The 12,529-nt window shown below is 36.9% G+C and overlaps 1 protein-coding gene across 1 annotated transcript in view; it reads left to right on the top strand.

Moving 5' to 3' along the window:
- The window catches only part of nbeab (neurobeachin b), a 179,904-nt gene that overhangs the window by 49,428 nt on the left and 117,947 nt on the right, over positions 1–12,529 (top strand). Inside the window, exons 12-20 of the mRNA XM_037980314.1 lie at positions 363–515; positions 1,945–2,113; positions 6,617–6,696; positions 6,934–6,996; positions 8,070–8,167; positions 8,560–8,652; positions 10,451–10,559; positions 10,651–10,732; positions 10,821–10,944. Coding sequence (XP_037836242.1) covers positions 363–515; positions 1,945–2,113; positions 6,617–6,696; positions 6,934–6,996; positions 8,070–8,167; positions 8,560–8,652; positions 10,451–10,559; positions 10,651–10,732; positions 10,821–10,944 — 971 coding nt within the window. The remainder of the gene's footprint in view (positions 1–362; positions 516–1,944; positions 2,114–6,616; positions 6,697–6,933; positions 6,997–8,069; positions 8,168–8,559; positions 8,653–10,450; positions 10,560–10,650; positions 10,733–10,820; positions 10,945–12,529) is intronic.

Raw genomic sequence — 12,529 nt, 5'->3', positions numbered from 1 at the left:
CAACTCCACACTCTCTATTTCTGAATTGAGAAAGCTCCTCGGATGAGAAGCGAAACGTCTTCAACTACAGAATAGAAGTCCAGTTGTTTTTGTTTTTTAACTTTTTTTGAATTTACCATGGCCTGGATGACTGAGAATCTACACCAGCAAATATATCTACCATATTTTTAGATCTAAGGTGGGTGATCATTATTTTAGTTAAATTTAAAATGATCCACATTTTGTGACATTAATTTTCCTTCTGGGTATGTTTCACAATAGTGGTTTGCTCTACATTATGGAAGGGTAAATAAATGCTTACTGTAGAATAGTCTCAGCAATACCTTCTTATTGTTTAACTTGAATTTGTGTCTCTCTTACAGTCTTCACGTGTGCACATCACCAGGGCTGTACTGGAGCAGTTCCTCTCCTTTGCAAAGTATCTTGATGGTCTAACTCATGGAGCTCCTCTGTTGAAGCAGCTGTGTGACCACATTCTGTTCAATGCTGCCATTTGGATCCACACTCCTGCAAAGGTGAGCTTCTGCAAGTAGCTGTGGCTGAAGAAGATGCACAACCAGAGTTCAAACCCTGCAAGATTTTAGTAATTCTTTGCATCATAATTGTCTCTTCAGCTGCTGAAAGAAAAAAAAAATCTCACACAAACTAGAGCTTTAGTGAAAACAAGATATCTAGTAGGCAGCAAACTGGTGTCAATCTGAAAGTCAATTAACTGTCTCCAGGTGATTGTGTGGGCAGTAATTAAGCAAATTAGTTGTAAAATGATTGTCAGTGAAGGGGGAGAATCAATATTATAATGTTGCAACTTGAAACCAAATTGAATACTCGGCTCATCTGATAGTTGATTCACTGCAAAGTATTTAAGGTTGTTTTTTTTATGTCACATAGCTCACAATAAACTAAACAAAAGGTGCTGTAGCAATGCACAAGATAAGGAAAAATGTTTTTTTTGAACATAAGGCACATAAACCTATTGATGTAGTTTCCCAATATAGAATTATGAACTTGTAAATCACCATAAATGGAGCACTTCAAATTGAGGTGAGTGTAGCTTCGTGATATATTTTATAAACGGAACATTAAAAGGTTACAAACATGCTCCTGGTTTACTTGCCTGAAATGAAGTCCTTTAATTAACCTGGAGGAGTATACTTTTTCATTTTCTTCCCTCCTTTTTCGTAATGGTTCATAAAAATGTGACAAGGTATATCAAAGAAGCTGCGTTTGTTTGTACACTTGTCATTTGCCATTAGGAAGCAAACATTTAATAAATGAGAGGAAAAATTAAAGAAATACAAAAAAGTCTAGAGACTTGCTTTCAACACATCTAAAATGAAGTATAGAAAACAGGAAAATTGAGAGAAACGGTTTGGTAATGAAGTGGGCTGGAGCACTTTTTGGCACAGTGAGACAGAGCTGCACGAGCTCCTTTCTGTAGGTGATCACAGAGTCCAGATTTCTGCTTCAGTTAGCTGTGCAACCTACAGAAATTTGCCAGCTGTGTGACTAAATGAAGTACATCAATATATGGTCCACAAACCTTATCCTGGTGGACAAACAGGATTTCAGGTCTACAGTTTCCTCCTTTGTTCTTAAGGAAAAGAAGTTTAAAAAAGAATGAAGTTCTTTTGTCTGTAAGAACATAACCAAATCAAAATCAAACTCTTATTTTAACTTACATTTGACTTGTTGATTTGTCTTAAGTTGTATAAAATAAATCTTGGTTGCTGATTATAGAAGACATACAAATCATGAAATTAAATAAAATGGGTTTAGCAGCCATTTATACCATGTTAAAGAAAAGAGAGGCAATAAAGTCATAACGTGACTGCCTTGGTTGTTTTTAAAGGTTTAAAGTTTGATGCCTTAAACTATCTGTACTCTAAATACAACATTATTGTACTGTTAGTAGTATTCTTGCATATCTGTGTGCTTTCCATCCAGGTACAACTTTCCTTATACACATATCTTTCTGCTGAGTTCATTGGCACAGCAACTATCTACAACACAATTCGTCGGGTTGGCACCGTCCTCCAGCTTATGCATATGCTGAAGTACTACTACTGGGCCATCAACCCTGCAGACAACAGCGGCATCACTCCAAAGGGTCTTGGTGAGCACGTTTAAGGTTGTGAATGTTGCTTAGCATATGTCAGGCCTAATTACAATGATTATTTGCAGTGAAGGAATTTTTATTTGCACTGTTGTCTTTTAAACTGTTTTTCATCCATCTAAATGCTAATCAAAGTGAAGCTTGGTGTTTCGGAATAGAAATCACTGGGAGTTACCCAATCACAGGCACTGTGTGCAGTCACAAGCCTGCTATCTTACTGAAAATGGCAGCAGCTTCACCATACTTTAAATGACTCATCCCCACATGGAAACGCTAGTCTGTCAGCTGTTGGGACTGCGGCCATCCCAGGAGATGGCAGTGAGGCAGACACATCGTATCAATATTGTCATCCCACTAGGGTGCTTGGTGTGGGTGTTGAGTCTATAAAACTCAGCCCAGTGGAATGACTGGCACACTCAGTCTGTGAAACAGCACGTCACCAAGCAGGCAGTAAAGGAAAAGAAAGTGTCCTTGAACTGACATTTCCTTTTAGCTATCCATTATTCTTTTGAGAAATTACACACTTTGTAATACTGGGGTTGTTTTTACATTGGTTTTGAGAACCCAGCTTATGCTGCACCAAGGCCCAATAAAATTTACTTGCTGAAGGTTAAAGCTTGATGGTGTAGATGCAATACTCTTCACACAGTCAGAAGTTATTTAATTCAAAAGATTGTTTTTGTCTCTTCTTGCATTTTTCTAACTGGTGAGTTGCACATTTTATTATACTTTGAGTTGTAATTCAGTTCCCATGGGCAGTGTCAGCCAGGTGAATATTGGACCTCTTTAGTTTCTGTAAGCTGCAGTTGTGATGTGATTGGGGAGAAAGTGACCGTCAAGTCATAATTGTTGTCATTTTAGACAAAGGTTAGCCATGATAATATGGACACATGTACACAATTTATATTTGGTGATCTTCCTCACTTTCCATGAGCCTAATTCTTTCTATAACCCATTTACTTGCATAATGTAGTGTCCTGTGCTCTGCAAGGGAGTTGAACATAACCTCAAGAATGGTTTACTGAAAATATAAACAAATTCTATGAACACTTGAAAAGCACAAACCTCCTCCAAGACCCATTATCACTGTGATGTTATAATGGGAATGATAAATGATGACATCATCATTGATGTCATCACTGTGTGTTGAGAAACTCTGAGAGCGCAAACCTCTGAGCAGGGTCATTCAGGAATTGTAGGCTCCAGATCATGATCCTGATCACCATCAGAATTTAATCATTTAACCACAACATTTCCTAAAAATTTCAACAAAATCTGTTCATTACTTTTTGAGTGGTTTTGTGCGCAAGCAAACAAACAAATTCTACCCAAAACCTATACCTCCTTAGTGGAGGTCAGTTAACCTAAAAAGAGAAGGTAGCTAAAATTGATGGGACAAAATTGAGGAGTATGTCTTGCTGTGATTGAATGACAACATCACCCATGCCTTCCAGGATTAGAGAATAAACCAATGTAGTCTAGTTAAATGTTTCTTGGTTGGAATAGGAGCCATAACCAGTTTTGGGGCAATGTTCTGCTTCCTGGAAACAACAGATTATCACTGTTTGATTTTGGAATTAGAAAAGGCCATTAACCTCAGGGTAGTGAGTGCCATAATGTTTAGGCTGACCTTTAAAACAAACATGTTGACTGGGATAGAGGGATGTATTTTATGGTTTAGCCTACACAGAGGTTAAGAAAGAGCTTGATTGAAATGTATGATACACAGATAAAATAATTTGTATGGTGTCTGAATTCCGAGGAACAGTTCAGCTGTGTAAAGAGTAACTTAAGAACTCTGAGTTCTCACTGTTTGTTGCAGGAAGTTTGTCACATCTTGATCTAAAAAGGTGTGATTAACAACACATTTTTTTCATTGCAAAGACATGTATATGTATTGCATGTGTTGAATGATGTGACACTTGCAAATTTAAATTTTCTATGCAGTTTTCTCGAATGTCGACTTTCAAATAGAAAACTAATTAAAATGCTGATTGTGAAGGGCTGAGAAACTTGTTGCAATTGGGAAGACATCTAAAAATGGATCACCGTCTTGCTGTATGTTATTTTCCAACAGCCTGATTTCATTTATCTTTGCTTGATTTGGCAGCTCACTTTTCCTCTCTGTCCTTCCAAACAGAGGAATGACCAAACAAATGCACATGAGAAAAAGGAGCGAGCCAAGCAGATAATGAAGTGTTGAATTATAGGACACCGAGAAGACATTTAAAACAGATTTCCTGCAGCTACTCATTCTTTTTCTGGAAGTGCATCTTTTTTTTTTTTTCCTGCAGCTCTTAATAGAAAGTGCTATTAAATTAAAGCCATGCATCATTCAGTTATAATGCAGGATTGGTCCCAGCACTCATGGACTGATGATCATTGCTCAGTATCTCTCAAATGTGACATGCGTTCACGGTCAGGATATAATCCGTCTCAATCTCTGTCACTCTCATTTTGCCTCAGTCTTTGCACTGGCATTTTTGACTAAATAATTCTTAATCAGAAGGGCTGCAAAGCTTCTTGACCAGTCATTACATTCAGTTTGTTTTGTCTCTGTTATAGGAGAAATCCCTCAAAATATGAGGAAGTCTTGGTTTATTGTTGATATTTTTAAACTTTTGAGTTGACTTTTGATTAATTTAAAACATTGTTTAATCTAAGGAGACTCTCCGTAAACATTAACTTTTTTCTTCTCCGTGTTTGCTAAATATCATATCCAAATGTTTATTCAGTGCAGTTTAAAGTCTGCATTCTCCATTTCTAATCAAAGCAGGTTAAATAGACAGGGCTCACTGTACTTGTATTATTAGAATTCTGTAAACCTGCAATTGGTGCTGCAAACGTAAAATCATAGATTTTTATCAACATTTGTTCATTTAATCAAGAGAACTCTGAACGCACATGTAATAAATCTTGTTTATTTATTGAAAGGTTTGTACATACATAAAGGACACATTCTATTGTCTTGAGTTCATTATTATCATTCATAAGCTGCAATGAGATTCCTGCAATAATCACATGGACACAAATTGTTTTTCAATAAGCTCTTTCTCCTTGTGCCCTTGGGATGCAGGAATTAAACCAATCTTTGAATGAGAAACAAGAGCTGTGCTGAGTTGGTGAGCATAATTGCTTGTGAATAACTTAGATGCGGTGGCTGTGGTAATAATGTTCTTATCATCCCTTTCATGTTGGGCTCTGTCCCTACGGTGGGTTTTCCTTTCTCCTGCTATTAATCAGTGTCGGGATGCAGTAGCACTTAGCTTCCTCCTGCAACCTCAGGGAACCTCATCATCGATTATATTGACTGGCTGTAGGAGCAGGATGGTCAGGTGTCTGCTGCCACTGTATCTGCTCCCATTTCAAATGAACATGTGTCCAGCCAAGGCAGAGGTTGGAGTTTATCAGTACTGAGAAGAAAAGGGGGAGCACTGGGCAAAGTGACCAATTTTCTCTGAAATGCTTCTGCAATTGTATTTGACCTAGTTACTGCCATATAACAGCTCTGCAGCTGCAGAAGATTTTGTCAGTGTCTTAATACCTTGCTCGTCACACAGAATGAATAAGAAATGAGTTAATATATACCAGGATTTATAGCCAAAACTAAGGCTTTGTGTTTCAGTGAGTTCTGCTAATCCTACTATTGGTTTGTGTTGCTAGAAGAGGTAATGTATGCTTATCCTGTATTTCCTGATGTGTTTGACTGAATACTTCTGTTATATTGATCTGCCTCTCGCTGCAGCCTAGTTGCTCAGTGTACAAAACAAACAATGTTTGGTTAAAAATCAGAAAGCTTTGTGTTTTGAATAAATAAATAGATCTGATGGTTTAAAAGTGATTTTGTGTGCCAAATGTAGTAGCAGAACAGAAACAACCCTTTAATATTGTGCTTAATCAATGTGTTCTGTCATGATTTGACATTCTTCTTCATTTACTCAAGATGCATACACCTGGCGGCACTACTCAGCTCATCAGATGTGTAAAGAAGCTCATAACAAAAATAGATTTCAATCTGAGCCTGCCTTCAGAATGCCAAGGCGACCTTAAACTGGCAGAGGAATTCTGTGTTAGTTTTAATGAGTTGTTGGCTCATGTGATGGGCAGGTGCTAGAAAGGTAACCTTGGGTTGGAAGGTCTGAGTACAATGTTGTGGTCAAGGTTCCCTGACAGACGTGCTGTTTGGATGCAGCATCAATTATAAATACACCTGAAGGTGTCTTCTTTTAATTTTAAACGTAATCTAGAACAACTAATGTACACATTTTTGTCTGTTCTTACAAGGGTCAAGGTTTTTGTTAAACCTAGTGAAACATTTCATACACAAATTATACTGTAAAAACCCAAAGTTCTTTAAGAATGTTATTGATTTATTATTATTTTTTTAATAGTTCATGAAAAAACTTGAAGGCAAGACTTGAAAATGAGCTTTAAAAGAACAAAGTGTTTTTAATTTGCTTTTTTTCTGCATTTCATAGCTTATTTTAATGTCTCAAACTACAGATGGTCCAAGGCCAACCCAGAAAGAAGTTGTTTCTCTGCGAGCATTCATGCTTCTCTTCCTCAAGCAACTCATTCTGAAGGTATGTCCCACCTGTCATTTTGCATCACAAACAGCTGCACAAAGAAAAATCAAGATTGTAACTCTAATTCTAACATATCAGGCTTTCATTTGCAAAGTGAAGGTAGTATAAGTTTTAACAATTATATTAATATAGATCATTGATAAACCTGTCTTTGTTACATAGTCATCATTATCTAGCGATTTGCCTTGTTTATTTATTATTTTGCTTTAATTTGCTTTGCTCTCTAATTTTCAGGATCGAGGCGTGAAGGAGGATGAATTACAGAGCATCCTGAACTATTTGCTAACAATGCAAGAGGTATATGGGATCTTTCTCTGCTCCAAGGAAATTTGCTCAGTCTTTTATGCCATTCTCCTGCCCTAAGCTTCAGGGTCACTAATTCTCTTCAGAATTTTTATTCAATCTGCAGTTTATTTTTCCTACCAAATGAATGGATATTTCTGACTGCCAGTGGACTAGTCAACTATTGTTCATTTGCTGTTTTAAGGTGTGCCAAGGACTTCTGCAACGGCTGGTGGGAAAAAAGCAAACAAACAAATAAACAAAAAACAGCAATTCCCTTATTCCCCTGGACTTCTATGAATAAGGTGGTTTCATTATCCCCTGGACCTGCACAGATAAGGGGATTAAAAAAAACTGTTATCCTGTCTAGAATAAGAAAACTGGGACCTACCTCTGGAGCTGTAGTTGTACAGTAGAGATCTCCTCCAAACACCTGGTGGTCATATCAGTGGTGAAGCCACTATGTGCAACATTCACTGTAGGGTTTGCTCAGTTACCAGACTGGTTATGAGCAGAAGTAGGAATGAGGGTGTTTGTTCTTGCTATGTGGGACCTCATTTTTTCACAAATGTGTAGACCCATGCCTAGGTGCTTGATTTTTCATACATGTGGCCATGTAAGTGAAAAGAAAATTTGAATTTGATGATCTGGGTGGGTTAGTGAATACTTCTGGCAATATAGTGTATGTAAAACTTACTGAGTTATAGCCATTCTGTGTTTGCTAGGTTTGCTTAGCTTAGGCAGCAATCTTGAATTGGATCATTTCAGAAGTTTACTGAGCTCTGTGAACTGGGTAGAGATCCCATTGTTGACCCAGAAAAATCAAGCTGGGTTTCACATCCTAGTTGGTCTGAGAGCAGCCTGTGATCCCACAAAAATAAGTTTGATGGGGTTGATAAAAATAGGCAGATCTGGGCATCTTTCCTCCTCCTGTTGCTCCTGCAACTATTACATGAACTGAGAGATTTGGAGAGTGCATAATGACAGTTTCAGGAAGCAGAAATTATGTCTTAACATTTACACAAGCTACACCGTTAAAGTGTATTCTGTCCCTTCAACTGCTCCCTTCTCCATCTGTTTGCCCTCAGGATGAAAATCTGCATGATGTGTTACAGTTGGTGGTGGCTCTGATGTCTGAGCACCCGGCTTCCATGATCCCTGCTTTTGACCAGAGAAATGGAATTCGGTAAGCCTCTCATTTTGCTTGGTCACAAAATGAAAGTGATTTACCAAAACAAATCTAAGCTCCAATTGCTTGTGCTGCAGGACTGTGCGGTGTATAAATAATGCATATGTTCTGAAAAAAACAAACACACTTAATATAGAAAAATAACAATTTTGAGACTTCATACATTGTTGTTTTCGTTGAGAATGCATTTATTTAGGGCTTACATTTAACGCTAAGGGAAGTTGATTCTAAAAGACAACCATCCAGGGACAGCCTCCTAATCAATAGAACAACTGTGTTTTTGTTTTTTGTTTTTTTCTTTTGTTTGTGTGTGTGTGTGGAGGGGGGGTTTGTTTTTCTCCTCAAGACAATGCACTTTTAGCTAATTTATACTATAATGTCTTTTTCAGGGTAGTCTACAAGCTCTTGGCCTCTAAGAGTGAAAATATTCGTGTACAGTCACTGAAGGTTCTTGGGTACTTCCTGAAACACTTGGGACACAAGTAAGCAATCAATTTCTATAGCATTACATAGACTGTAAGTAGATATTTTAGTGTTTTCTTTTAGTTTTTGGGTTTTTTTGTTTTCAAAAATTTACCAATTTTCACATCCTAAAAAATAATAATGCATCTCTAATGCTGTAGTCTGTGGTGGTGTTTTTAGTCTGTCCATATATTCTTATCAATAAAACAAATGCTAGCAGGAGAGAAACTATTGTACCAGTGTGAGGTTCACAGTCAGAAAGTAGAGTCATAGTCTCCTGCACCACAGAAACTAGCAGAAAATTCTTGACAAGATGCCAATTTTGCAAATTGAGGTGCTTCACTTTGTAGAACACCTCATGTCTTGGCATTATGCCTTAAACCCATTAATTCACATAAGAGCGGGGAAGAAGAAGTGTAAGTCACTGTTTCACAAAGTAAAATAAATGAAATCCCATCCACAATAATGTCAGCAAATCATGTCTATACTCTACATGAGAAATGATAGAGGGTGCCTGTGGCAGGACAGCCTACTGTGGTAAATGCGGACTTCAGGGGTGAATGGTGATGATAACGAGCTGTGCTTTGCTCACAGCAGTAGAGCATCAGGTCATGTTATTACTGAATGAAGATTAAGTGTGGGCAGAAGCCCACACCTCAGGTACAAATGAAAAGCCTGTAAACAATGTTTTCTAACAGCTTTTAATAGATACTAAGGCAGTCTGGTTTATTGTGCTTTCTTAAAGTTTTTGCTATTTTGTAATGTATATTTTTTATATAGTAATGTAAATAGTGAGTGTGCTGAATTGAGAAGACATCCTGCAAAAAAAAAAAAAATCTTGTACAACAATTGATTTAAGATATCATATGAATAAGAATAAATAAAAAGATGTAAGCAAAGTTAAAAACATTTAATAATTTAGCATTGCAACATGCAATTTTTGGCCAAATACAATTATTAAAAAAGCCTAAATACAAATGGTATTTTCTGTTAATATTTTATTTAATCAGGTGAGTCCCGTTGAGATTACAAGATCTCTATTTCAAGGGATCCCTGGTGAAGAAGACAACAGCACCAATGTATTTAATAGTTGAGAACCTAAGCATGCCTTTTGTTATAGGTGTACTTTCGCTTCCTAAACAGCATCTTTAAAAGTTTTCTCACTCAGTAGCCTACATCCAGTTCTCAGGGCACCTTCATTTTAACATTTTAACTGATAATTTAAAATAGCTTCAGTCAAAAAGAGAATGACCCTGAATTTACTCATGACAGCAGTTCCGACAAGGCTTATCTTCTATTTGATTGAACAGATTTGTGTTGTTCTGCTCAGCTAACACCATCACGAATCTGCCCTTTTCACCCTAATTTCTTTACTATAAAATTGAAAGAAATGCTGCTCTTTTCTAAAGCTTCCAGTTTGCCAGCTAAGCTAAGTACAAATTGTGTTGACTTGTTAGGAATGTCCCGACTTTCTGAAGCAGCGGCAGCAGAATAAAGAAGCTTTGGGTGAACATTGTGACAGCATTCTTTGTGCTGTGTGCAGATGCAGTTTGTCACAGTTAAACTTTATTCACCTGTGGTATGCCTTGGTATCTTGGAGCCACTTCTTCTGACAGGCTAACTTCTTTATCCACACACCTTCGACAAAATTCACCCAATTTATGACAGCAGGCACTTCCTGACACTTGTCTCCTGAGCCTGGCTCCCTGTGGGTGAGAATACAGATGCAAGCTGATGGTACTCTCTGATTTCTGTGGCTTAGGAAGTTCCAAACAAGCCACTTTACTATTATGTCTGTGTGTGTTTGTGTATCTACAGAAGGAAGGTGGAGATAATGCACACACACAGCCTTTTTACTCTTCTGGGTGAGAGGCTCATGTTGCACACCAGCAATGTGTCTGTTACAACATATAACACCCTGTATGAGGTACCAATGTTTTACTTTCAGTTGTTCTAGCATTATTGTCATATTGGTCTTGGTGTGTTTGTAACTAAAGTCTTCTTACTGCTTTCACAAGATTCTGACAGAGCAGGTGTGCACACAGGTAGTTCACAAACCTCATCCTGATCCCGACTCCACTGTCAAGATTCAAAACCCGAGTAAGACTGTTTGATTTCACATGATTTTACCCTTTAAATTATTTGTTGAAATTAACTGCGTCATTTTGTTTCTGTTTGAATGTTTCAGTGATTTTGAAGGTGGTAGCAACTTTATTGAAGAACTCTGCTCCCAGCACAGAGATGATGGAGGTTCGGCGGCTCTTCCTTTCCGATATGATCAAACTCTTCAGCAACAGCCGAGAGAACAGACGGTGAGCAAGACTTGAACACATTTGTCTTTTTCCTGGGCCCTTTTATTCACCCGCACTATTAATTATTAATAAATACGATGGAATTAAAGAAAAAAAATGCATGTTTTCTCCTCCTTTTGCCATATTTTATGGGCTAATGTTATTACTAAATAAACTTTAGATTTTCTTCAGCAGATGGTTGTGCAACTGTTTTTAACAGTTGCTCTTTCCTTTTTTTGTTCTTCGCTTAAGCTCAACTATTTCTGTCTGATATACAAACACACAGAAAAATAATAAATAAATCATAGCTCTTGAAAAACCGTTGACCTAAATAAAAACAAATTACCTAACTTTAATAAGGAAGTGTGCTCAGTCATGGCATGTACTTGAATTAAATATGAGGAAAATGTACTTTATATTTCCATGTTATTTTATTATTGCTGTCAATTTGTCCTTGATATTCATTTTTTGAACAATGAAAATACACTGCATGCACAACTAGTAAATAAATGAATTGTTTAATAAACATATTATTTTTTAATTTCCCACTCAAAAGTGTATATACATATTTTGTATAAGAATAATTAATTTTGAGGTGTTGTGTGTTTTTAAAGGGGAAAGTTGGTCTCAGTGTTAGCCATGTTTTTTAAATGTGTATTTGTCATTACGTATGTTTTTAATACTCTGGGTAAAATAGGCCAGAAAAGATTTAATTGACAGTTAAACGTTTAAAATTAGATTTCCTTTCAGGCAGATACTTCACTCCTGGAAGAGATAAATTGTTGGTGTGTGAACACAGGGCAATCACAGCTTAACTGAAAAAAGAAAATGTAAACATGAATAGGGAAATAAATACATTATTACCAGGTGAAAACTAATAATAAAACACTTGATTAAATTTATGTCAAAGCTACCAGCACTGTAATATTTCAGGAATACAAACTGTCCTGATATTCTGAAAGAACAAGGTAAAGATGATTATAATATCAAGCACTACTGAATAAACCTTTTGAGCGGAAGGATTACTATTAAGATAAAAAAATAAATGTTTAAAGAACTATTTTTAAATGTTTTATGGGCAAATGAGTTTGTCGTGTTACGTGAAGATATGCTAGTAATTAAGAAACACAGGGATCATTTGGAGATGGGCACCAATGGGTACTAGTAATGGTCCTTTATCATGAAAACTGTGCTACTCAGACTTTTTTGAGTTTTGAATTAATTGAAAATCCACCTTTTAGAGCTGCTGCAATTTTCTGGAAGATGTTTTAGTTCAGCTGTAACACAAGACATCTGCAGAAGTCTTTATACAGGGCAGTCTTTAATTATATGATTCCTAGTATCCTATTGTTTGACTTGTCAGCATTTAGTTTAGAGTTGACCTAATATTGTCATGGAACCAGGGGTGGAAATTAAAAATTTTGTCCACCAGCCACTATGGCTGGTGGACAAAATGTTTTACCAGCCACTCAAATATTTTACCAGCCACTATTTTTTGTTGTGACAAAAAGTAATTTCATATGATGATGATGATGGAGGTGGGTGGAAGCAGTTGTGCTGCCCTACAAGCTGAACAACACCTCTTTCTGGACACTGCATGGAAATA

This window comes from Kryptolebias marmoratus, linkage group LG2 (genome assembly GCF_001649575.2).
Source record: "Kryptolebias marmoratus isolate JLee-2015 linkage group LG2, ASM164957v2, whole genome shotgun sequence".
NCBI lineage: Eukaryota > Metazoa > Chordata > Actinopteri > Cyprinodontiformes > Rivulidae > Kryptolebias > Kryptolebias marmoratus.
Note: the sequence above shows the minus strand (reverse complement) of the source record. Positions and strands in the feature narration are given on the sequence as shown.